Here is a 26,623-nt window from a genome sequence, read left to right as displayed (position 1 = left end):
ATATGCCTTCTTTCTTGGTTCAGCCACAGCAACCTTATAGAAAGGAGCTGACAGGTTCCTGCAACACCCAGGGATACAGCGAAGGCTCCAACAATATGAAATCGCAGACGCTTGGCCAGAAGGCCTCGCATCTGAGGTTTCGTCAAAGCACTTGAAGTCATGATAGTTATTCTCCTATTATATATATATATATATATATATATATATATATATATATATAATTATTCTCCTTAACACCTATCCCAAACCCAACCTTTTTTGCAAAATTAAGATCAATATAACGTTGTCCCTGGTGATTTATTCTTTGCTTTCTCTCATGTAAAATAACCACAAAAAATAAACTTTTTGAAATGACTTGTGAAAACGATAAACAATTAAAATACTGCGCTGTTTGAAATGCACCACGGAGAACAAACAGCTGATACTGATGCTCTGAACTGGACAGGGTAAGCTGGCGTCTGGGGACGCGGGGGCGGGATCTGGAAACAAGCATTTATTGCCAGTCCCAGGAAAGGATAGGCTTGGGGACAGGGTCGTGGATTTGAGGCTCAGTTTTCCAAACATCTGGAACACTCAGGAGAAAACAGGTGCCCCTTGGGAGTAAGGACGGACTGGGGCCCTCGGACCACAGCACCTCCCGCGCATGAATTGCGGAGACCGAGTCACAACTGTCCCCTGACGACCCTCCCCGTGGTCACCGTACGATCCGGGGAGACGCGGCCGCGCGCAGGGACCGGACAGGACGCCGGGGTCCTGGCTGCCAGCCCAGCCCCTCCGCCCGTCCTGGCACCCCCGGCCCCGCACACTCACCGCTTCCCGGCTTCTGGGTCCGCGGGCGTCGTCCCTACGGCGCCCGCAGCAGGTGCGTCAATCTGCGCGACTGATGCTCCAGCAGAACCACCAGAGACCGTTACGCGCAGGTGAGATGCGATCGCGAGCGAGGTCACCGGCGTCCAAGCGGCTGCCGAGCGTCGCCACGCCCACCCGCCCCCTGCGGCGCCCCTGATTGGACAGCTCGCAGGGACCCGCCCCTCTGCTCCTGAGTGACAACAGGAGGCCTGATTGCTTAGGACAACCCGTCTCTGCGGGTGGTCGGGAACCTGTCAGCTCCTTGGACGTTTGCTTTTAGACAAAACTTGGTCCAGGCCCTAGCGGGACAGTGGCGTCATCCTGCTGGTCATTCTTTTTTATAAATAATATATATATGTTATTTATTGATGAGAGACAGAGACAGAGAGAGAGAGAGAGAGAGAGAGAGAGCAGAGACACAGGCAGAGGGAGAAGCAGGCTCTCTACAGGGATCCCAATGAGGGACTCGATCCCCAACCCCTGGATCACGCCCTAAGCCCAAGGCAGACCCTCAACCGCTGAGCCAGCCGGGCATCCCCTGCAGGCCCTTCCAAATGTGGGGACACAGGTGTGCGCAGGGAGTTCCGGAGTCCCAGTGGAGCGATGCCCTTGTTCAGGGCAGGAGGGGCGCCCAGACCAGGCTAGGCCAGGCCAGACGGGGACTAGAGACTAGAGGGTCTGAGGTCCTCCCTGGGTTTGGTTTGGGATTTGGCATGAGGCTGAGAAACTACTTATGGACTTGTGACTCTTGTTTACAGGACTATTCCCAAAGCAGTGTTTGGCCTTGGGGTTAATGCAATTAGCTTTTATTTAGTGTGGGAGGAGGCAGGGACAGGAAGCTTACCTATAGATTAAGGAATTTATACATATTCCGTTACTTAATTCTAGTTTTATCATGCATACTTAGTGTGCTCTCATGCTAGTACATAGGTGGCATGTTCAAAAAATGGTGGAACAGCCCAGACCCTGGAAGATTTTAGTATTACAGTGCACTAAAGGTAACCCTAGGGCAATTCACTGGGGCTTCTGCACGTGCTTCACTTCAGTTCTGACTCAAACTGGATGTGTGTTAGCTTTCACCCAGGACCGCACGACGATATTTCCTATTCTAATGGTTTCAGTGAGGTTTTTTTTTTTTTAACTTTTCATGTGTGGTTTTTTTTTTCCTGAGCTGGGATCTTGCAAAAACTTCTCATGAAAACAATTTTATATACTTCATAGAGTAAAGGTCTATATGGCACATCAGCTAAAGAATTCCATGGCCTCCCAAGCACTTGGCTCTGGTGGCAAGAATGTACCCCACGGCCCAAGCCTTGGTACAGGACTCTTCAGTGACCGTTCCTTTATAAGCTACTCTTCTCTGACCAACCAGAGGTTGCAAGTTATGTTCAATAAAACAGGCGTACATTTTACACTAGGAGGAAATTTATTTTAGATAGTTTTTGAGTATGTGCCTAGAGATTTTGAGATATAAATGTCTGTGATATCACTAAGACAACTGAATTCCTATTTTCACCATTAGTTAAAAACAATGAAAGGTAAAAAAAAAACAACTAATAAGAGGTTATAGAAATGTTAGATATACCTGAGAGTTCTCTCTCTTTTAAAGATTTTGTTTATTTGACAGAGCACAAGAAGGGGGAGCAGCAGAGGGAGAGGGACAAGTAGGTTCATCGCTGAGCAGGGAGCATGAGGTGGGGCTCAATCCCAGAACCCTGGGATCATGACCTGAGCTAAAGACAGAGGCTCAGTGGACTGAGCCACTCAGGTGCCTGCCTCTCTCTTTTAAAAAGTAAGCTCTATGACCAAGATAGGACTCCAAATCTTGACCAGGAGATCAAGAGTTACATGCCATACCTGCATGCTCTACTGACTCAGCCAGCCAGGTGCCCCTGAAATCTTTTTTATTTTTAATCTTTTAATGTACTTAACACATTGGTTCAAAAACTCCTAGTGCATTTGAGCTTTACTGAGATAGAATACACATACCATAGAATGCATCCCTTTAGTGTGTACAGTTCAGTGGGTTTTCAGTATATTCACAGATATGTGCAATCAGCACCACGATTTTTCAACATTTTTGTCACCTCAAAAAGCAAGTCCTGTGGTCTTCAGCTCTAACTTTCCAATCTTCCCATCTTCCTCCTTCAAGCCACAGCCTTACATCACCTCTGCCACTATAGATTTCTCTCTTCTGGAATTACATATGAATGGAATCATATAATAATGTTGTGTTTGTAATTAACTTCAGTCACTTAGCATACTTTTTCCAAGGAACATCCATGTTGTCACCTGTATGGATAATTCATTTTTATAGCCAAATAATATTCTATATGGATAAAACACATTTAGTTTACCCATTCATGCTTTAATGGACATTTGGTTTGTTTCCAACCTTTTTTTGTTTGTTTGTTTCCAATCTTTCTGCTATTATGAAGGACATTGCAATAAATTTTCATGTACAAGTTTTTGGTTGGACATATATTTTCATTTCTCCTGGATATATACCTAGAATAGAATGAATTGATGGGTCCTACAGCAATTCTAGGTTTAATTTTTGAGAGAATGTCAGACTGCTTTCCAAAGTAGTTGCACTATTTTATATTGCACCACCAGTGCATGAGGATTCAGATTTCTCTATATCCTAGACAAAACTTATCTTACTTTTTGATTCTACCTATCTTAGTGGTTACGAAGTGGTAACTCATTGGGTTTTTTTTTTTTTTTTTATTTCCTTGATGACAAATGATGTCTAGCATCTCTTCAGGTGTCCTCGATTGTTTGTACATCTTCTTTGGGAAAAAAATCTATTGACATTTTAAATTTGGGTGGTTTGACTTTTCATTATTGAGTTGTTTTTTTGTTTTGTTTTTTTAAAGACTTTATTCATTTATTCATGAGAGACACAGAGAGAGAGAGAGAGAGGCAGAGACGCAGGCAGAGGGAGAAACAGGCTCCATGCAGGGAGCCCGACGCGGGACTCGATCCCGGGACTCCAGGATCACACCCTGGGCCGACGAGGGCAGGCACCAAACCACTGAGCCACCCTGGGATCCCCTGTATTATTGAGTTATAAGAGTTATTTGTATATTTTTGATACAAATTCCTTATCGGATATATGGTTTACAAAATCTTCTTCCATTCTGTGAGTTGTTTTCACTCTCTTGCTTTAAAATTTTTACTTTTAGATTCTATGTATTTGGGATCCCTGGGTGGCGCAGCGGTTTAGCGCCTGCCTTTGGCCCAGGGCGTGATCCTGAAGACCCGGGATCGAATCCCACGTCAGGCTCCCGGTGCATGGAGCCTGCTTCTCCCTCTGCCTGTGTCTCTGCCTGTGTCTCTGCCTCTCTCTCTCTCTCTCTGTGTGACTATCATAAATAAATAAAAATTTAAAAAAAGATTCTATGTATTTATTCGAGAGAGAGAGCAAGTCTGGGGAGTGGCAGATAGAGAGGGAGAGAATCTCAAGCAGACTCTGCACTGAGCACAGAGCCTGACACGGGACTCCATCCCACAACCCTGAGATCATGATCTAAACCAAAACCAAGAATTGGATGCCCAACTGACTAAGTCACCCAGGTGCCCTTAAAATTTTTACTTTGGATTGTGGTAATATGTATATATGCCATAAAATTTACATATTAATGTACAGTTCATTAGTAACAAGTACACTGAAATTGGGAAACCCATCTCAGTACATTTTCATTTTTCCAAACTGAAAATCTGTACACATTAAACAGTATCTGTCCATTAGTTCACCTCTCAGGCCCTGGCAACCACCATTTTACTTGCTGTCTCTATGAATTTCACATTCTAGGTACTTCAAACAAGTAGATTCATACAGTAGCTGTCCTTTTGTGACTGGCTTATTTCACTTAACATAATATCAGAAAGAAAGAAGAAAGAAAAAGAAAAGAAAAGAAAAGAAAAGAAAAGAAAAGAAAAGAAAAGAAAAGAAAAGAAAAGAAGAAAGAAACAACCCATCCTGGGTGGCTCAGTCAGTTAAGCCTCTAACTCTTGATTTTAGATTTTGGCTCAGGGCATGATCTCAGGGTCATTATATCAAGCCCTGCATCTGGGCTCTGTGCTCAGCACAGATTCTGCTTAAGACTCTCCCTCTCCCTCTGCCCCTTCTTCCTCCTCACCCCAACTCACATCTCTCTCTCTCTCTCTCTCTCTCTAAAAAAAGAAAACTAAAAAACCCAAACACCATAATGTCCTTAAGGTTCACCCATGTTGCAGTATATATATCAAAATGCCTTTTCTTTCTAAATCTGAATACTATTCTATTGTATGTATATACTAAATGTTGTTATTCATTCATTGATCCACACATGGGTTGCTAACACCTTTTGGCTCTCATGAATGATGCTACTATGGACATGGGTATAGAAATACCTGTTTGAGTACCTGCATTCAATTCTTTTGAGTATATACTACCCAGAACTATATCCAGTAGTATCACTGGATCATATCATAACCATGTACTTAATTTTTGAGGAGCTACCATACTGTTTTCTATACTGGCTATACCATGTTACATACTCACAACTGTACAGCTGGTGTGTGTTTTCACTTTCTTGATGGTACCCTTGAGGTAAAAAAGTTATTAATTTTGATGAAATCCAAATTATTTTTTTTCTGTTTTGGCTTTTTGTGGCATATCTAATAATTCTTTGCCAAATCCAAGGGCATGACTATTTGCCCACAAACTTTTCCTAATAGTATTAAAGTTTTACCTCTTATATTTAGGTCTTTGGTGCATTTTGGTATTAGTTTGTGGTGTGATGTAAATTCCAGCTTCATTCTTTTGCATGTGGCTACCCACCTGTCCCAGAACCAATTTTTTCAAGTTTTTATTTAAATTCCAGTTAATTGGGCAGCCCGGTTGGCTCAGCAGTTTAGTGCTGCCTTCAGCCCAGGGCGTGATCCTGGAGACTCGGGATCGAGTCCCACGTCAGGCTCCCTGCATGGAGCCTGCTTCTCCCTCTGCCCGTGTCTCTGCCTCTCTTTGTGTGTGTCTCTCATGAATAAATAAATAAAATCTTTTAAAAATTCCAGTTAATTAACATACAGTAGAATATTAGTTTCAGGTGTAGAATTCAGTGACTCATCGCTTACATACAATGCCCAATGCTCATCACAGGTGTCGTCCTTAATACCCATCACCCATTTAACCCAACCCCCTCCAACCAGCTCCCCTCCAGTAAGTTTGTTCTCTATAGTTGAGAGTCTGTTTCCTGGGATGCTTGGGTGGCTCAGCGGTTGAGTGTCTGCCTTTCGGTCAGGAAGTGATCCTAGGGTCCCTGGATCAAGTCCCACATTGGCTTCCCTGCATAGAGCCTGCTTCTCCCTGTGTCTGTATCTCTCGTGAATAAATAAAATCTTTTTTTAAAAAAGAGTCTGTTTCCTGGTTTGCCTCTCTTTCCCCCTCTTTATCTTCATCTATTTTGTTTCTTAAATTCCACATGAGTGAGATCATATGGTATTTTCTGTCTTCTAAATTATTTCCCTTAGCATAATACTCTCTAGCTCCATCCATGTCATTGCAAATTGCAAGATTTCATTCTTTTTGATGGCTGAGTTTAGCTTTCTGAGCAACGTCAACATTATTTTCCAGTGTGGTTGCACCAGTTTGCATTCCCACTAACAATGCAAGAGGATTCCCCTTTCTCCACATCCTCACCAACACCTTTGTTTCCTGTGTTGTTAATTTTAAACACTGCCTGGTGTGAGGTGATATCTCATTATAGTTGTGATTTGTATTTCCCTGATGATGAGTGATGTTGAGCATCTTTTCATATGTCTGTTAGCCATCTGTACGTTTTTAGAAAAATGTCTATTTATGTCTTCTGCCCATTTTTAAACTGGGCAGAAGTATTTGGGTTTTGGGTGTTCAGTTGCTATAGCTAATGTCAAAGAAGTTGCTGCCTTCTCCAGGATTTTGATAGTTTCCTGTCTCACGTTTAGTTCTTTCATCCATTTTGAATTTATTTTTGTGTATGGTGTAAGAACGTGGTCCAATTTCATTCTTTCACATGTTGCTGTCCAGTTTTCCCAATACTATTTGTTGAAGAGACTGTCTTTTTCCCACTGGATATTCTTTCCTGCTTTGTCGAAGATTAGTTGACCAAAGAGTGGTGGGTTCATTTCTGGGCTTTCTATTCTCTTCCATTGATCTCTATGTCTGTTTTTGTGTCAGTACCATATTGTCTTGATCATTACAGCTTTGTAATATAACTTAAAGTCTGGAATTGTGATGCCTCCAGCTTTCCTTTTCTTTTTTAAAGATTTTATTTATTTATTCATGAAAGACACAGAAGGAGAGAAGGAGAGACTTAGGCAGAGGGAGAAGCAGTCTCCATGCAGGGAGCCCAATGTGGAACTCCATCCTGGAACTCCAAGATCGTGCCCTGAGCCGAAGGCAGTTGCTCAACTGCTGAGCCACCCAGGCATCCCTAGCTTTGCTTTTCTTTTCTAAGGTTTCTTTAGCCATTCAGGTTCTTTTTTGGTTCCATACAAATTTTAGGATTGTTTGTTCTAACTTTGTGAAATATGCTGGTGGTATTTTGGTAGGGGTTGTATTAAATGTGTAGATTGTTTTGGGTGGTATAGACATTTTAACAGAGATGCCTGGGTGGCTCAGCGGTTGAGCACCTGCCTTCAGCCCAGGGTGTGATCCTGGAGACCAGATCTTGTGCGGATCGAGTTCCACATCAGGCTCCCTGCATGGAGCCTGCTTCTTTCTCTCTGCCTGTGTCTTTGCCTCTCTCTCTCTCTCTCATGAATAAATAAAATATATTTTTTTTAAAAAGACATTTTAACAATCTTTGTTCTTCCAACCCATGACCATGGAATACTTTTTCCATTTCTTTGTGTCATCTTCAATTTCTTTCATCAGCGTTTTATAGTTTTCAGAATACAGATCTCTTACCTCTTTGGTTAGGTTTATTCCTAGGTATCTTACGGTTTTTGGTGCAATTGTAAATGGGATTGATCACCTGGTCTCTCTTTCTGCTGCACTGTTATTGGTGTATAGAAATACAATAGATTTCTGTACATTGATTTTGTATCCTGGACTTTACTGAATTCATATTTCAGTTCTAGCAATCTTTTGGTGGAGTCTTTTGAGTTTTCTACATAGAGTATTATGTTGTCTGCAAATAGTGGAAGTTTGACTTCCTCACTGATTCAAATGCCTGTTATTTCTTTTTGTTGGCTGATTGCTCAGGCTAGGACTTCTAGTACTATGTTAAATAACAGTGGTGAGAGTGGACATCCCTGTCTTTCTCCTGATCATAGAGGAAAAGCTCTCCATTGTTCCCCATTGAGGCTGATATTAGCTGTGTGTTTTTCATATATGGCCTTTATTATGTTGAGGTATGTTCCTTCTATCTCAACTTTGTTGAGCATTTTTATCATGAATGGATTTTGTATTTTGTCAAAAGCTTTTTCTGCATCTATTGAAAGGATCATATGGTTCTTATCCTTTCTTTTATTGCTGTGGTGGATCACATTGATTGATGTGTGAATATTGAACCAACTTGCAACACAGGAATAAATCCCACTTGATCATGGTGAATGATTCTTTTAATATACTGTTGGATGTAGTTTGCTAGTATTTTATTGAGAATTTTTGCATCCATGTTCATCAGGAATACTGGCCTCGTTTTTAGTGGGGTCTTTGGTTTTGGAACCAGGGTAATGCTGGCCTCATAGAATGAGTTTGGAAGTTTTCATTCCATTTCTATTTTTTAGAATAGTTTGAGAAGAATGGATATTGACTCTTTTCTAAATGGTTGGTAAAATTCCCCTGTGAAGCCACCTGGTCCTGGACTTTTATTTTTTGAGAAAAATTTTAGTACTGATTTAAAAATATTTTATTTATTTATTCATGAGAGAGAGAGAGAGGCAGAGACATAGGCAGAGGGAGAAGCAGGCTCCCTGTGGGGAGCCCAGTGTGGGACTCGATCCTGATCATGCCCTGAGACGAAGGCAGACACTCACAGCTGAGCCATCCAGGCATCCCAATTCTATTTCTTTTTTTTTTAAAGCTTTTATTTATTTGACAGAGAAAGTGCATGCATGCATACATGAGTGGGGAAGAGGCAGAGAGAGAGAGGGAGAAGCAGGCTCCCCACTGGGCAGGGAGCCTGACAGGAAGCTAGATCCAGGACCCCAGGATCATGACCTGAGCTGAAGGCAGACACTTAACTGGGCCATCCAAGTACCCCTAAAATAACAAGGTTTAAGTAAGCCATTAGGACATCCTATGATGGTTGTAGCCTTGGGTCATTGGAGGTACGAGTTCCACTGAATACCTTTATCAAGAGCCTGGTATTTTTAATTTTCAGTTCATAATATCAATAATTTCTAGGAATTCTTGGTGACTCCTTGTATTTTGGTGTCAGCAGGTTTATGTATGATGGTAACTCGTCTTTGAGTTTCAACCATAGTCTGATCATAGCAAGTAGCTCAGAAGTTGTGTATTTAGCGTCACGTGTAGGGACCCCTTTAAAACCTGCAAAAATATGTGCGTCAATTATACTATCAGTCACGCCTTTTCTTTCACATCAAGTTTGTTGGTCAGTCACTAGGGTAGCCATGGCAGAAGAAAGAAGTCCCTTTAATTTCACCTGGACTTTTAGGATGGCAGCCTCTAAGTGACTTCATTACTCCAAGGGCCCACAAGACCAAAGTTAATAACCATTTGGTCTGAGGTGTTGGTACGTGTTTCAGAAATTCAAGTCAATTTATCACCCTGAGCAAAGTAATGAGCTTCTGCAGGCTGAGGTTTAATATGTGCAGAGGAAGGCATGACCTTGAATGATACTTTAGTATGTGAGGGAAGATACTCCTAGAGTTTATGCCAAATGGGGCAATGTTGGATAAGGAGTTGTTAGTGGCGGGATAAGACAGATAGATCGTTGTCATGGCCAAAAGATGTGTAAAGATGTACAAATGAGGTCAATTCTTGGCCAGGGGAATTCTCTATTGCTAGCACTATTGCCTGAAGTTTGACTAAGCAATCTCACACTTGAGCCCAATGTTTGATCTGCAATGGCCTCTTTGATCTAGGCATAGAGCACAGCATCCTTTCTACAGCAGACTCCATCAAATTTGGTTGTGGCATAGTGGTGTAAACATATGAACTCCCTGGTCATTCATGAGCTCCCCAGTGACTCCCAAAGTGCCAATGTCTAGAAAGGTGACTTCCTCTCTAAGAGATTGTATTAGTCAGTAAAAAGGAGAGCCACACTCCATATGGGATATGCCAGAGGTGGTGTAAACCAAGCTGGCTTTGGAGAATCCTCAACTCAGGCCCCAGAGGATCTTCATTTACCAAAAGACTCTGTAAATTGCCAGCAATGGCTTCTCTAATTGTGTATGGCACAGGCTGAGTATAGTTTCTGGTACAACAGTGCCTTGGGCAATTTATATCTACCATAAGTGATTTACAAATTTTTCGATGCAGAAGAGAAAGCTGCTAGAGCATCTATGGTAAAGGGGTGTGAGGAAGATGATAATGAATTGGCTATTATTTTGAGAAGTTCTAGGGTCATTTGTTTCCCCATTCAGAGGCAATATTTTTTTTTTTTTAAAGTAGGCTCCTCGCCCATTGTGGAGCCCAACACAGGGCTTGAGCTCACAACCCTGAGATCAAGACCTGAGCTGACATCAGGAGCTGGAGGCCAAACTAACTGAGATCCTCAGGCAGTCAACTTCTAAACATTGTATGAATAAGTGAGCAAGCAGATCTGATAAATATGCAATAGCTGTCATTGCTGTGGTGAAGGGGAATGTGCCCATGACAGGAGTTGTACCGCTGCTCTGTTACTCAGCTCACAGACTCTTGGTTTTACCACAGAAAGTTTCCTGAGTGGGAAATTCACGGATTTCTAAAGATGTTTCCAAGTAAGTAGGCATAAGTTGGCTTGAGTTGGGAAACCAAGCTAAAAATGGTCTAAAGATGGTAATGGAAGGACACAAGGCTGACACACATGAATGACGATGTCCTCAGGAGATCCCACTAGGGATATACTGTGTTTCAGAACTACAGTACTTCCAAAGATCTGTCCAAGGAATCTGATTTAAACTCAAAGACAGATCCAGGAGCCCTCTCACTTTACTCTACTTGTGTATGAGATGAAGGCAGTTGCAACCCTAGAAGGTGTTTTCTCAATTCATTCAGGGTTGAAAGAAAGGCCTCTTGTAGCCCATATTTTTTTTTTCAGGTCTTCAATTTTTCCTGAGAAGGGTCCCACAGTGGTGGCAAGAAGAGCTAAACACATAAAACTCAAAGTTCAGGAGAGTTCATCATCCCCCAAGCATGTCAAAGTGATTGCGTTGTTCACTTTCTATGAAATATATATATATATTTAAAAATATTTTAAGCATATTTTTGAGTTGTCACAAATGTATAGCAATACTGCCATGAAAAGATAGAAAATATCCGTCACCCCAAAGGAATACTCTTTTGATGCCCATTTCAACAAAACACCTCCAATATGTAAATTAACACTTTTTTTTTTAATTTTTATTTATTTATGATAGTCACACAGAGAGAGAGAGAGAGAGAGGCAGAGACACAGGCAGAGGGAGAAGCAGGCTCCATGCGCCGGGAGCCCGACATGGGATTCGATCCCAGGTCTCCAGGATCGCGCCCCGGGCCAAAGGCAGGCGCCAAACCGCTGCGCCACCCAGGGATCCCCTGTAAATTAACACTTTTTAAAAAAGATTTAATTTTTAAGTAATCTTTACCCCCAACATGCGACTTGAACATAGAATCCCGAGATCAAGAGTCACATGCTCCAGGATCCCTGGGTGGCTCAGCGGTTTAGTGCCTGCCTTTGGCCCAGGGCGTGATCATGGAGTCCCGGGATCAAGTCTCACATCAAGCTCCCTTGATGGAGCCTGCTTCTCCCTCTGTCTGTGTCACTGCCTCTCTTTCTCTCTGTGTGTCTCTTGTGAATAAATAAGTAAAATCTTAAAAAAAAAAAAAAAAAAGGTCACATGCTCTACTGACTGAGCCAGCTGGATGCCCCCATAAAACTGAAAAGATTGCATCCTTTTGCTTTTTATGAGCACTTGTAGGTATTACTTCTGTTTCCTACTCTTCCACAACATGTGCTGGTATCCTAAGCAGGTGGAAAGGAAACATATGGACAGCAAAATGGCCTATGGGGCCTGTGGATCATTGAAGCAAAAGACTTCCAGTCACTCCTGTGATTAATAAGACTTTGAAAATTTCTCATTATTTTTTTTCTACTAAATTAGAACATTACGAAAAATTATACCCTCTCTAAAGCTCCCCTCAATTCTTCTTGTATGACTGCCTCTAAATATCTATAGCTCTTTCTGGTGTTTCCACTGAAAATTACATTAGACTTACACAGATGTCACTACTGATAAACTCTGGATGGGCTAGAATGGTGCAAATGAATGTGATTTTTCCCAAATGGGAGGAATTCCATGGTTTAATGGAGTACACATTGCATTACTCAGTGTGTACAGCAGCAAAATGAAAATGCTCAATATGATAACATTTTAAAAATTCAAAAGTCAAGGAAAATACTCTGGAAACAGGGGATCCCTGGGTGGCTCAGCGGTTTAGTGCCTGCCTTCGGCCCAGGGCGCGATCCTGGAGTCCCGGGATCGAGTCCCACGTTGGGCTCCTGGCATGGAGCCTGCTTCTCCCTCCTCCAGTGTCTCTGCACCCCCCCATGTCTATCATAAATAAATAAATTTTTTTAAAAGAAAATACTCTGGAAACAGTATGGAGGTTCCTCCCTCTGCCTGCCACTCTGCCTACTTGTGCTCTGTCAAACAGAAAAATAAAATCTTCAAAAAAATAGTTCTGAAAAAAAAAGCCCTTTCAAAAGATGTTAAATACAGAAAGATACCACAAATTATGTGTCCCAAATCAATAGGAAGTCCCAAGCCTCAGAGAATAACATCCGAACTCCCGAGTACATATCCTCTAAACAAAATGTTTAACAGAAAAGTGAAGATGAACCAGGTTTGTATCTTTATTGTTGTGGGGAATCTCTATTGTTAATCAGGAATATAGAACTTGCTATATTGCTGCCCTCTTTTTACTTCTACACCCAACCAATTCCTGAAATTTTTCAGATGTATCACATGGTGGAAATTCAAGTGATCTATAATACATCATCATTTATTAGGTGTTCTACTCTCACAGAAAAGATATATACATATATAAAAATATATATGAACACATACCCCAGCCTCCCTAATATCTCATGTCTTTTTTTTTAGAGAGAGAGTGCAAGTGCGATGGGGGGAGGAACAGAGGGAGAGGGCGAGAGAGAAAGAGAATCTTTTTTTAAAAAAAGATTTTATTTATTTATTCACAAGAGACATAGAGAGAGGCAGAGACATAGGCAGCGGGAGAAGCAGGCTCTGTGCAGGGAGCCTGATGTGGGACTCGATCCCAGGACCCGGGATCATGCCCTGAGCCAAAGGCAGGTGCTCAACCACTAAGCCAGCCACCCAGGCGTCCCAGAGAGAGAGAATCTTAAGCAGGCTCCATGTTCAGTACAGAGCCTGATACAGGGCTCAATCTCACAGGCACAGGTGATCTCACAACCTGAGATCACAACCCTGAGATCTCACAACCCTGAGATCAAGACACGAGCTGAGGGATCCCTGGGTGGCGCAGCAGTTTGGCGCCTGCCTTTGGCCCAGGGCGCGATCCTGGAGACCCCGGATCGAATCCCACATCAGGCTCCCGGTGCATGGAGCCTGCTTCTCCCTCTGCCTGTGTCTCTGCCCCTCTCTCTCTCTCTCTCTCTCTCTCTATCATAAATAAATAAAAATTAAAAAAAAAAAAAAGAAAAAAAAAAAAGACACGAGCTGAAATCAAAGAGACGCTTAATGGATTGAGCCACCCAAGTCTTTTTTTTTAACATTCCATCAAAACCCCTATTCCGGGATCCCTGGGTGGCGCAGCGGTTTGGCGCCTGCCTTTGGTCCAGGGCGCGATCCTGGAGACCCGGGATCGAATCCCACGTCGGGCTCCCAGTGCATGGAGCCTGCTTCTCCCTCTGCCTGTGTCTCTGCCTCTCTCTCTCTCTCTGTGACTATCATAAATAAATAAATACCTTAAAAAAAATTAAAAAAAAAAAAAGAAAACCCCTATTCCTCATGTCTTTTTTTTAAAGATTTATTTATTTATTCAGAGAGAGAGAGATAGAGAGAGAGCTGTGGGACCCAGTAAATTGAACAAAATCCCCTACCCCTGGACAAGCAGAGCAGGACTGACTCTATTTTGGGCTGCACCCGCCTTGTGCTGACCTGCTTATTACTTAGGGCACTGCCCCACCCTAATCAAAGACCAGGACACACCCTAACCGGAAATCCGGCTCAGCGGACCAGCATGACTGTGCAACTTTCTGCGTATCCCATTGGCTACTGGCTCCTATAAAGTTGCTAAGCCTCTTAGTCTCGGGGTCCAAGTCCCTGCTCCGCTGCATCGGGTATACTTGGACCCAGGCTGGAGCTTGTAAATAAACCCTCATGTGTTTGTGTTTGCACTGGTGTGGGCTCCTTGGCAGTTTCTCGCTTGGCGGTTTCTCGCATTCACGTGGGCACAACATTTGGGGGCTGTCCGGGATCTAAGAAACCTCCAGGACCCCATCCAGAGGGTTTCACGCGTGGTGAGTGCACTCAACTTTTTCCACCTTTTGCACGCATATTTTCTGAGAGCTCTAAACTGTACTGTACCTGTAGGAATTCCAATCTGTATTGGGTCGGCATTGGCTTAGGCGGACGCGCTGGTGGGCCATCGACCCGGGGTCTTGAGGAGACGTCCCTTGCCCCTGCCTGGAGGACAGGGTCCTCATCTGTAAGGAGGCCGGAGGTCCTCATATATAAGGAGGGCCGGCTGCCAGCCCTTCAGGTTACTTTCTGTTTTGTCTTCGCGGCCGCACGGACGTTTGTTACCGTGTTCTTGTTAACTGTTTGCACGTTTGTGTTACTATGTCCTTGTTAACTGTGCATTTGTCTGTGTTGTTGGGTCCTTGTTAATAGTCTTTACTGCCTGTGTCTTGGTGTGGATTGGGGACATAAGGGGGGGGACAGATACCACTCCCCTATCTCTTATGCTCTCTCACTTCTCGGGTATTAGGGAAAGAGCTCTTATTCTGAGCATAGACATACAGAGAGAGAGATTCCAAATTTATTGCATATCAGAATGGCCAACCCTTGATGTGGGATGGCCCTAGGAAGGAACTTTTCACCTACCTATTATCTTACAGGTTAAGACCGTGATCTTCAGGGACGAACTGAACAGCCACTCTGACCAGGTTCCCTACATCCTGATCTGGCAGGACATGATGGAGAATCCTCCTCCTTGGCTAAAACCATTTTTACCCCCCAGAGCAGGACCCACGGAGATTCTAGCCAAAAAGGAGACCGACTCTATGCCCGAAGCACCCCTTCGTCCAGTCTTCCAGGATTCCTCCCCAGAGGACCTGATTCTCCCGCCGCCCTACTGGGCATCCCTCCCCGCTTCCGCCCCTCCATTGGAGGCATCGGGGGTGCAGAAGGGGCGCCACCCTTCCCTGATGAGGGAGTCCCTGTGCACGGGCCAGCAGCGGGGACACTCGGTCGGACCCACCGGATGGCCCCACCTCCGACTGTGGGGCCGTCCGACTCCACCGCCCTTCCTCTCCGCACCATGGGGCCCGCCATGAGACTGGCGAACAGCTAATGTTATATTGGCCGTTCTCCACCAGTGATTTATATAATTGGAAAACCCAAAATGCAAAGTTCTCTGATAATCCGAGAGATCTAATCGGGCTTTTAGATACTGTCCTCTTTACCCACCAGCCTACTTGGGATGACTGCCAACAGCTCTTGCAGGTTCTCTTCACCACCAATGAAAGAGAACGAATTCAGGTGGAAGCCGGGAAGTCTGTCCTGGGAGAGGACAGACAGCCGACTCAAAACCCAGACCTCATAAATGCTGCCTTCACTTTATCCCGCCCTACCTGGGACTACAACCCAGCTGAAGGTAAGGAGAGACTCCGGGTCTACCGCCAGACTCTAACGGCAGGTCTCAAAGCTGCCGCATGAAAGCCTACCAATCTGGCCAAGGTCTATGATGTGAGGCAGGGTAAGGATGAGAGTCCAGCAGCCTTCTTAGAGTGAGTCATAGAAGCTTTTAGACAGTGCACCCCTATGAATCCAGAAGCCCCAGAAACAAAGGCCGCAATTATCATGGCTTTTGTTAACCAGGCCGCTCCGGATATTAAAAAGAAATTACAAAGAATAGAGAGACTGGGAGAGAAGAGCTTGTAGGCCTTAGTGATAGTGGCAGAACGAGTCTATAATAATAAAGTCCAGAAGAACAACAAAGCAAACTTAAGTGACCGGCAGACCCGAAACCTGGCCAAGATCCTGCTGGCCACAACCAAGGACGACCCACAGGAAAGACGAAGGCACCTCAAGAAGCTGGCTTCAGGGACAGATAAGGAGGATGGCCCTGGTCCCCGTCGGGAGCGCCCTAAGCTGAACAACATTGGTTTCAATGCGCTTATTGCAAAAAGGAGGGCCATTGTGTGAAAAGCTGCCCTAACAAAAGATCTAAGGCCTCTGCCAAGATCTTAGAAATGGAGGACCTGGACGATTAGAGAAGTCAGGGTTTGGCACCCCTCCCTGAGCCCAGGGTAACTCTTAAAGTGGAGGGGCAACCTGTTAAATTCGTAGGGGACACTGGGGCACAACATTCGGTTTTATTACAACCCCAAGGAAAATTGACAAACAGAACTTCAAGGGGCCACGGGCACCAAACAATACTCATGGACTACCCGAAGAACTGTGGATCTAGGCACGGGCCGGGCGTCCCACTCCTTCATGGTCATCCCTGAGTGTCCCTACCCGTTGTTAGGTCGGGATTTGCTCACCAAGATGGCACAAATCTGCTTCCACCTCGAAGGGGCAAAAGTCCTAAACAAGAAGGAGCACCCAATTCAGGTGCTTGTCCTGAGTTTAGAAGATGAATATCGTCTCCACCAAATGCCCTCAGTGCCAATCACTGACATTGACTGTTGGCTGCAGGAATTTCCCCAAGCGTGGGCAGAAACTGGGGGAATCGGGCTGGCCCAGCATCGACCGGCTATATACATAGAACTAAAGCCAGCGGCAGACCCTGTAAGGGTCCGCCAATACCCCATGCCTCTAGTAGCACGAAAGGGAATCACACCCCACATACGGCGACTACTGGACTCGGGCATATTAAGGCCCTGCCAATCGGCATGGAACACTCCCTTGCTGCCGGTTCAGAAACCCCACTCTAATGATTACAGGCCAGTCCAGGACTTGAGGGAAGTCAACCGGCGAGTAGAGGATATGCACCCTACGGTCCCAAACCCATACACCCTCCTCTCCACCCTGCCTCCAGACAAAACTTGGTATACGGTATTAGATTTAAAAGATGCCTTCTTCAGCCTGTCTTTAGCGCCCAGGAGCCAAGATCTCTTTGCCTTTGAATGGACGGACCCTGAGAAAGGCATCAATGGCCAGCTCACCTGGACTCAACTACCGCAGGATTCAAAAATTCACCGACCATCTTTGATGAGGCCTTACACGAAGACTTGGGTGAGTTCATTCTGAGCACCCACATTCAACTTTATTACAATATGTAGATGATATCCTGTTGGCGGCAGAGGACCAGGACACATGCCTGGGAGGCACCAGGGACTTGCTCCAGACCATAGTGGCCCTAGGATACCGGGCCTCAGCTAAAAAGGCCCAGATCTGCAGAACAGAGGTGAGCTGCCTTGGGTACAAATTAAAAGATGGACAAAGATGGTTGACAGATGCACGGAAGGAAACCGTCTTAAGAATCCCACAGCCGCAAACCATCGGCCAGGTGCACAGAATCAGAGCTGATCTCCAGGACCAGCCACTGCCGAATGCGGATGCCACCTGGTACGCGGATGGCAGCAGTTTTGTCCAAGAAGGATTCAGATATGCGGGGGCAGCCGTAACCATGGAGATGGAGACTGTCTGGGCAGAGCCACTGGCAGCCGGAACGTCGGCCCAACGGGCAGAGCTGATCGCACTGGCCAAGGTGCTGACCATGGGGGAAGGTAAACGAATAAACATCTACACCGACAGCAGGTACGCCTTTGTCACCGCTCATATCCACAGAGCCCTTTACAGGGAGAGAGGGCTTCTGACAGCAGAGGGAAAGACTGTTAAAAACAAAACGGAGATTCTTGAACTCCTGAGGGCCCTCTGGCTGCCCAAGGCCCTAGCCATCATCCATTGTCCGGGGCACCAAAAGGCAGACACGCCAGTAGCCAGGGGAAACCGGCGAGCTGATTTAAAAGCAAAGGAGGCGGCCCTTTTGGTGACCCAGGTCTTAGCAACCACGCTACCTGATCCGGGGGCACTGACCCTGCCTTACACCCCCAACTATACTGATGCTGACTTACACTGGATCAAACGCTTGCCTATGACCCAGTGCTTGTGTGGCTGGTGGAAGGCCGCAGACTCCAGCATCATCTTGCAAGAGGAACTAGGATGGCGAGTCCTATCCAAAATGCATCGGAGTACTCACATGGGAACAAGGAAGATGGAAGACCTCATATGACATGCAAAGATCACTATTAAAGACTCTTGAGCAAAGATCGAACAGATTGTGGCAAGCTGCTGTGCATGCCAATTAACAAATGCCTCCGCCCATGGATCTAACCCGGGCACCCGGCTCCGAGGGGACTGCCCAGGAGCCTACTGGGAAGTGGACTTCACTGAGGTGAAACCTGGAAAATACGGGTATAGGTATTTACTAGTGTTTGTAGATACTTTTTCAGGATGGACAGAGGTATTTCCCACCAAACATGAAACGGCACAGATCATAACCAAAAAAACTGCTGGAAGACATCGTACCAAGGTATAGTCTTCCCGTTAGAATTGGGTCAGACAATGGCCCACGATTTTTATCTAAGGTAACACAGGGAGTGGCACTAGTACTTGAGGCAGATTGGAAATTACATTGTGCATATAGGCCCCAGAGCTCAGGACAGGTAGAGAGGATGAATAGAACATTAAAGGAGACCTTAACTAAATTAGCCCTGGAGACTGGAGAGGACTGGGTGACTCTCCTCCTCTTCGCCCTATATAGGGTGAGGAACTCCCCATATATGATGGGACTGACTCCCTACGTGTTCGGTCTTCCTCCACCTGTTATACCCAATTTAAAACCTGAGGTGCGGGGATCCCTGGGTGGCGCAGCGGTTTGGCGCCTGCCTTTGGCCCAGGGCGCGATCCTGGAGACCCGGGATCGAATCCCACATCGGGCTCCCGGTGCATGGAGCCTGCTTCTCCCTCTGCCTGTGTCTCTGCCTCTCTCTCTCTCACTGTGTGCCTATCATAAATAAATAAAAAAAAAAAAAAATTAAAAAAAAAAAAAAAAAAAAAACCTGAGGTGCTTGCTGAATTTGATGACCACCAACTTCTTTTCTCCCTCCAAATGTTACAACGAACCCATGAGCAGGTGTGGCCTAAGCTGAGGGCCCTCTATGAGACTGGGCCACCGCCGGACCCCCATCGATATCGGTCAGGTGACTGGGTGTACGTGCAGAGATACCAACACCAGACACTTCAACCTCACTGGAAGGGACCCTACCTCGTGATCCTGACCACTCCCACCGCTCTCAAGGTCGACGGGATTACTCCTTGGGTCCACTACACACATGTCCGGCCAGCCACCCACATACCGTTCTCACGGACTTTGTTACAGAAGGAGAAGCCAACCAGACAAGGACAATCCCCTAAAGCTAAGACCGCGTGGTTCTCACTTATTTCCCACCTCCAAGACTCCCTAGTCCAAGGTTGTCCTTCAAAATAGAAGATTAGAATTAGTCTTCTTACAACAAAGGGTTGGGGGGGGGGTTATGTGCTGCCTTTAATGTAAATGAAAGCAAGAAAAGCAACAAGGTTGGTGAGAATCCTGGTTTAATCATTCCTCTGGCTCACTCTGAGAGCAACCTGGACCCATGATTGGGTCCTGCATAGGATCCTCTGAAAAAGGGGGAAATGTGGGATCCAGGAAATTGAACAAAATCCCCTACCCCCAGACAAGCAGAGCAGGACTGACTCTATTTTGGGCTGCACCCGCCTTGTGCTGACCTGCTTATTACTTAGGGCACTGCCCCGCCCTAGTCAGAGACCAGGGCCCACCCTAACCGGAAATCTGGCTCAGCGGACCAGCATGACTGTGCAACTTTCTGCGTATCCCATTGGCCACTGACCTCTATAAAGTTGCTAGGCCTCTTAGTCTCGGGGTCCAAGTCCCTGCTCCGCTGGATCGGGTATACTTGGACCCAAGCTGGAGCTTGTAAATAAACCCTCCTGTGTTTCCATCCGTGTCAGCTCCTTGGCGGTTTCTTGGATTTGCGATCTTGGGCACAACAAGAGAGAGAGAGGGAGAGGGGAGGAGAGACACAGGCAGAGGGAGAAGCAGGCTCCATGCAGGAAGCCCTACATGGGACTCGATCCCAGGTCTCCAGGATCACGTCCTAGGCTGCAGGCGGCGCTAAACTGCTGCGTCACTGGGGCTGCCCCCTTATGTCTTTTTTTTTTTTTAACATTTCATCAAAACCCCTATTCCTACCTTACAAAGCAAAGCTTTACCATTTGTTAACCACTTTTTTTCCACAAGATATAAACAACAGAACTGCAACAACTTGAATGTTTCATGCCTCTATATACAAAAATCCTACAGTACCTACATTATTTGTGCTAAATTGATTATGTTAACTCTAAACTCCACGGCATAGAGTATTAAAAATTAGCAACAAGATTATAGTTTCTAAAAAAGAAAATCTTGAGTGGAATAGTGGTCCTGTTTTTCTCCCTCGCTAGGTTTGTATCCCTCATAATTAAATAAAAATATAGATCTTAGTTGAGTCATAGAAGAGATATTACAAGTATTTTGTGAGAAGGGAGGGGTTAAATAGATGGGTTAAGAAGGGCACGAGCTGTAATGAGCACCAGCTGGGTGATGTATAGAAGTGTTGAATCACTATAGTGTACACCTACATCTAATATTAAGCTATATGTTATGCTAACTGGAATTTAAATAAAAACTTTTAAAAAAGAGTCCCCCCTCCCTCAAAAAGAATATTTTGTAGTATACTAAAGGTAAACTTACATATTTTAACTGAGGTACTTTATGGTAAATGGTGTCTAATATACTGTGGTATTTACTTTATGGTAAATGGTGTCTAATATACTGTTAATCTTTAGATAAGTAGAAAAGGTAAAAACTGTTCCAGACGACCAGGAGCTGCCCTTGATTTCACTCTTAGGCCAAGTCTATTCTTGTTGATGAGAAAAATGTCACACACCTCCTTCATCAAAAGTAAATGATAACATGGGGTGCCTGGGTTGCTTGGTCAGACTCTTGATTTCAGTTCAGGGTATGATCTCAGGGTCATGGGATTGAGCCCTGTTTTGTACTCTGGGCTCAGCTGGGAGTCTACCTGAGATTCTCTTCCTGTCTGCCCCTCTTCCATTCATGTGCACATGCATGTCCTCTCTCTAGTAACAAACTATAGAAATGGTCCTTGAAAGTATAGTCCTCCTCTCTCTAAAGTAAGTCAGTCCTTGGGGTGCCTGGGTAGCTCAGGTGGTTGAGGATCTGACTCTTGATTTTGGCTCAAGTCATAATCTCATAATCTCAGGGTCATGAGATAGTGCCCTATGTCAGACTCTGTGCTGGGCATGGAGCCTGCTTGGGATTCTCTCCCTTTCCCTCTCCCCGTCCCCTGGCTCGCATGGACATACATACTCACATTCTCTCTCTCTCTCTCTCTGTCTCAAATAAATAAAATCTTTAAAAATAAATAAATCTTTTAAAAAAAGAGTAAATTTTAATTGTCTTGGTCCATGAAGGACCAAGACATTTTTTAAAAAAAGATTTTATTTATTTACTCATGACACACACACACACACACACACACACAGAGGCAGACACAAGCAGAGAGGGAGAAGCAAGCTCCATGCAGGAAGCCCGATGTGGGACTCCATCCCAGGACTCCGGGTTTGCTCCCTGAGCCAAAGGCAGATTCTCAACTGTTGAGCCACCCAGGTGTCCCAGGACCAAGACAATTATAAGGGCATTTTGTAACCACATCTCTAAAAATGGTAAAAATTAATGTTCCAAATCATAAAAATGACCAATATTCCTTTTTTTCTAATATCACTACCTGGGACTTCTTACTAGTAAGTTTAGGTCCATGACACTGTTTTTATGTTCTACCTTCTAGATAACAACAATTATAGTTACCAATGATAGAATACAGTTTACCTCCTCACAGCATTCAATTCACAAAAATGTCTTGCTTCCTTGAGTACCAGTTAAATCCTCCAACACAAGTCAAAACCCTACAAGTCCTTTTGAACATCATGTTAATGTTATACTCAGTCCTTTCTGATTTATAGCCATTCTTACTAAAATTCATTATACTCCTCTTTGACTACACATATACTCCTGCAGGTCACTGGGCAGAGTGCACACACACACACAATGTGATTTAAATTTTTGGTATTACAAATGACGAGAAATTACTTTCATGACAACACTGTGAAATAAAAGAATAACAAAACTTCTTGAGGAAAAACTACCTGAACTTGTATGCCAATGTAATACTCACAATGTATAATATATGATTAAAAGAAGAAAACTGCAGTTTATCAAAAAATCCCTAATAATAATGGCACACTTTAATATATCCTCTCTGGGAAATTAAAAAATTCAGTATCTATTAGCATTAGGTGGCTTAGAAAAAAGTTAATTAAATACTTCTATGAAACAATGACAGAAGTGTTCCTCTACAAAAAATGCACATACTTTTAACCACATACAATCAAAGATATTGATTGGATATTGAGGTATTACATTTGGGAAGAAGAAACTGGAAATACCCACAGTCTTTCTGACATGTGGAAGGTGCTTACTGTCACAAAGAAGGACAAGATCAAAGAAGCCAATGTACAATGTAGTAGAGAAACAAACTCCAATTCTACATTTTTACTGCACCATTGTAAGTGTCAAGGTCAGTCAGGAAAATACACACTACACTATTAACAACATATGGTGTTTCCTATACAAATTAGGCCTTATCAGGGATATAATCTAGAGGAGGTAGTCAGAGAACACTCCCAAGCATGAAAGTCTGAATTCACATCATCGCAGACACAAGAAGCCTTATCAAAAAAAAAAAAAAAAAAAAAGAAAAAACTAAAAACAAAAAACAAAAACAACAACAACTCTGATGGATCTTTGAGGTTGACCTTGTGAAGACATCAGTGGAAATCTCCACCTCTAGGAAAACAGAAACCAAAGAGCTGATGGTGGTTTTTGAGGGTACTTTTTGAATGGAAGGGCAAAGAATCCAGAATATGGGCTCGGTGATGATGGCCTTGAAGTTCCTATGTATCTGTCCTTTTCCAGTAAGATAGTTCAAAAATCTAGTATCTTCTTGGCTTCTGCCTTTGAAATCTCATGCAAGTGAGGCTATTGGTGAATTCTAACATGGAATCATAAAAGAGATGACTATGGAAAATCTAGTCCCTCACTTTACCCATAGGGGGATATCTCTGACTTTTCTCCCATTACAGGTCTCTCTTTCCAATTCAGGGTATTCACCAAATAACCATCACAAGGAAGGATAAGCAAAGGCCCAAATATGAAAATACTAATTCACATGAAAATATATTCTTTCTTATGCTTAAATACATAAAAATTATTATAGCTTTGTATTAGTATGTTAAAGGAAGAAGACTCATACCCCTCACCCCCCCAAAAAAAAAAACTTTGTCATTAAGAAAGGTAGAATATATAATGGACTAAAGATATCCAGGACCTGTCACAAGGCCAGTTGGAAAATCCCAACAAAGAACAAACTGTCATTTTTCAAAGGCCCCTTAACACAAAACAAATAAAACATTATATAAAAAAGTTTGACCTAATTGCATATTAGGAATACATTCAACTCACCCATGGATCCAACAGGCTTCAAAATGGAAAGAGAAAATATTAACTGATATAAGGAAGAAGCACTATTAATCTAGGATACTATTGTTGAAAGACAACTCAGAATTCTTTCACCTTAATATTCATTTGAGAGTAATTAGTAGAAATTCACATTACAACAATGTGCTTTGAGAAAGAGGCCCAGTAAACACAATATACATACAACCTTAATAACTCTTCTGCATTGAAAGTTTTCTGGAACACTTTACATGGATTAATTCCAATCAAGCTTTCTCATGTTACTTACATTTATATTTCTTTTCAGTAAGAGTTTTCACATTAAGGATGTGGGCCAACTAAATATTTCCTACACGGTTTACATTAGAGCTTTTTATCCAATGAGTCCTTTCATGTCTTCATTAGGACCAGGAATGACAAGTCTCCTCCACATTCAGCACATTTACATAGTATCTCTCCAGTGTGCATTCTCACAAGTCCTTTAAAGTTTGCATGAGAAAGTGAAGGCTTTCCCACATTCCTTGCATTCATAGGGTTTCTCTCCAGTGAATTCTTTTGTTTTCAAAGAGAACTGAAAGAACTGAAAGATTTACTACATTTTTAACATTCATAGGGTTTCTCACATTTTTACATTCATAGTTTCTCTTCAGTATGATTTTTTTCATGTCTTCTACAACTTTTTTTCTGAGATAAATGTGTGTGCACAAGTGGGGGGGAAGGGCAGAGGCAAGAGTATCCCAAGCAGACTGTGCATAGTCCAACATGGGGCTTGGTCTAACGACACTGAGATCATGACCTAAGCCAAAATCAAGCATCAGATGCCCAACCAACTGAGCCATCCAGGAGCCCCAATATCTTCTAGAATTTAGGTAACATCTGAAGGCTTTTCCACATTCCTTATACTCATAGGGATTCTCTCCTGAGTCCTTTGGTATACTTGCAAGGAACTGTAATATTGAAGGCTTTACCACTTTTACATTCATAGTTTCTCTTCAGTATGATTTTTTTCATGTCTTCTACAACTGGGGGAGAGGGAGAAGCAGACCCCCTGCTGAGCAGGGAGTCCATCACGGTGCTCAATCCTAGGATTGATTATGAACTGTGCCAAAGGCAGCCACTTAACCAACTGAGCCACCCAAACACCCATCAGAGTCCTCTATTTTTTTAAGATTGTATGTATGTATGTATGTATGTATGTATGTATGTATGTATTTATGAGAGACATAGAGAGGCAGAGACACAGGCAGAGGAAGAAGCAGGCTCCATGCAGGGAGCCCGATGCAGGACTCAATCCCAGGACTCCAGGATCACACCCTGAGCCAATGTCAGGTGTTAAACTGCTGAGCGACCCAGGGATCCCCAAGAGTCCTCTATTTTTTTTTTTTTTTAAGATTTTATTTATTTATTCATAAAAGACAGAGAGAGAGAGAGAGGCAGAGACACAGGCAGAGGGAGAAGCAGGCCCAAGTCAGGGAGCCTGATGCGGGACTCGATCTGGGGACTCCAGGACCACGTCCTGGGCCAAAGGCAGGCACTAAACCGCCGAGCCACCCAGGGATCCCCCGAGTCCACTATCCTTTTTTCTTTTTTAAAATAAGGATTTATTTTTATTTTTATTTTTATTTATTTATTCAGAGATAGAGAGAGAGGCAGAGACACAGACAGAGGGAGAAGCAGGCTCCATGCAGGAAGCCCGAAGTGGGACTCGATCCCGGGTCTCCAGGATCACACCCCAGGCTGCAGGTGGCGCTAAACCGCTGCACCACCGGGGCTGCCCTGAGTCCTCTATTCTTAATGTAACTCTATATTCCAAGTGCTAGCCATAAGCAATGGCAAAGAGCAAAGAACAAAAGATGAAAATAATAATTCACATGAGAATATACTGTATGATGATCTTTGCATCCTCACAACTACAGCAACTACTTATTGGCAAGGAAAACAGAATAAGGCTCTTCAGGCCAATGAGAAGGGAACTTTCTGTAAACAAAGAAATGTAGAGGGACACCTGGGTGGCTCATTGGTTGGGAGTCTGCCTTCATCTTGGGGTGTGATCCTGGGATCAAGTCCTGCATTGGGCTCCCTGAGAGGAGCCTGCTTTTCCCTCTGCCTGTGTCGTGCCTCTCTCTGTGTGTCTCTCATGAATAAATAAATAAATCTTTTAGGGGACCCAGGGATCCCCTAAATAAATCTTTTTTAAAAAATGTAGAATATAGGGCAGCCCCGGTGGCACAGCGGTTTAGCGCTGCTTGCAGCCCAGGGGGTGATCCTGGAGACCCTGGATCAAGTCCCACATCAGGCTCTCTGCATGGAGCCTGCTTCTCCCTCTGTGTCTCTGCCTCTGTCTCTTTCTCTCTGTGTGTCTCTATGAATAAATAAAATCTTTTAAAAAATGTAGAATACAGAAATAATGGCTAAATCATACTGAATACTTGCCCCACAGGACACTAGGAAAGGAAAATATGAAAAGTGTTATTTTTCAACATTCCTTTCTTTACAGAATTTTTAAAATATATAAAAATTAAACCTACTTGCACCTTAGAAATACACTTCAATCACCCACAGATCCAAGAGACTTCAAAACAAGAACACAAAAATATTACTAAGGAAAAATTTACTTACTAAACTTAGGAACTCTTGTTTTAAGAGTACCTACATAATTATCTCACTTCAGTATCTGTTTGCAAAAGTGGAAGTCTATAGCAAAGAGAATCACTTTAAGGATGAATACCTGATAAACACCATATA

The 26,623-nt window shown here is 43.7% G+C and overlaps 2 protein-coding genes across 2 annotated transcripts in view; one reads left to right on the top strand and one right to left on the bottom strand.

Annotated features, from left to right (window-relative positions):
- LOC100682654 (zinc finger protein 709) overlaps positions 1–942 on the bottom strand; it is an 83,167-nt gene extending 82,225 nt beyond the window's left edge. The window contains exon 1 of the mRNA XM_038567184.1: positions 811–942. The gene's annotated coding sequence lies outside the window, so the exon portion shown is untranslated. The remainder of the gene's footprint in view (positions 1–810) is intronic.
- On the top strand, positions 397–18,947 carry LOC119864608. The gene is given in 8 exon segments (XM_038565380.1): positions 397–446; positions 606–862; positions 14,427–14,528; positions 15,201–15,578; positions 16,582–16,645; positions 16,647–17,416; positions 17,419–17,478; positions 17,481–18,947. Coding segments are annotated over 8 exon segments (2,673 nt in total). The 3' UTR covers positions 18,473–18,947.
- Positions 18,948–26,623: the final 7,676 nt, after the last annotated feature.

Source organism: Canis lupus, chromosome 20 (genome assembly GCF_011100685.1).
Source record: "Canis lupus familiaris isolate Mischka breed German Shepherd chromosome 20, alternate assembly UU_Cfam_GSD_1.0, whole genome shotgun sequence".
Lineage (NCBI taxonomy): Eukaryota > Metazoa > Chordata > Mammalia > Carnivora > Canidae > Canis > Canis lupus.
The sequence above is the reverse complement of the archived record's forward strand: the minus strand, read 5'-3'. Positions and strand labels throughout refer to the sequence as shown.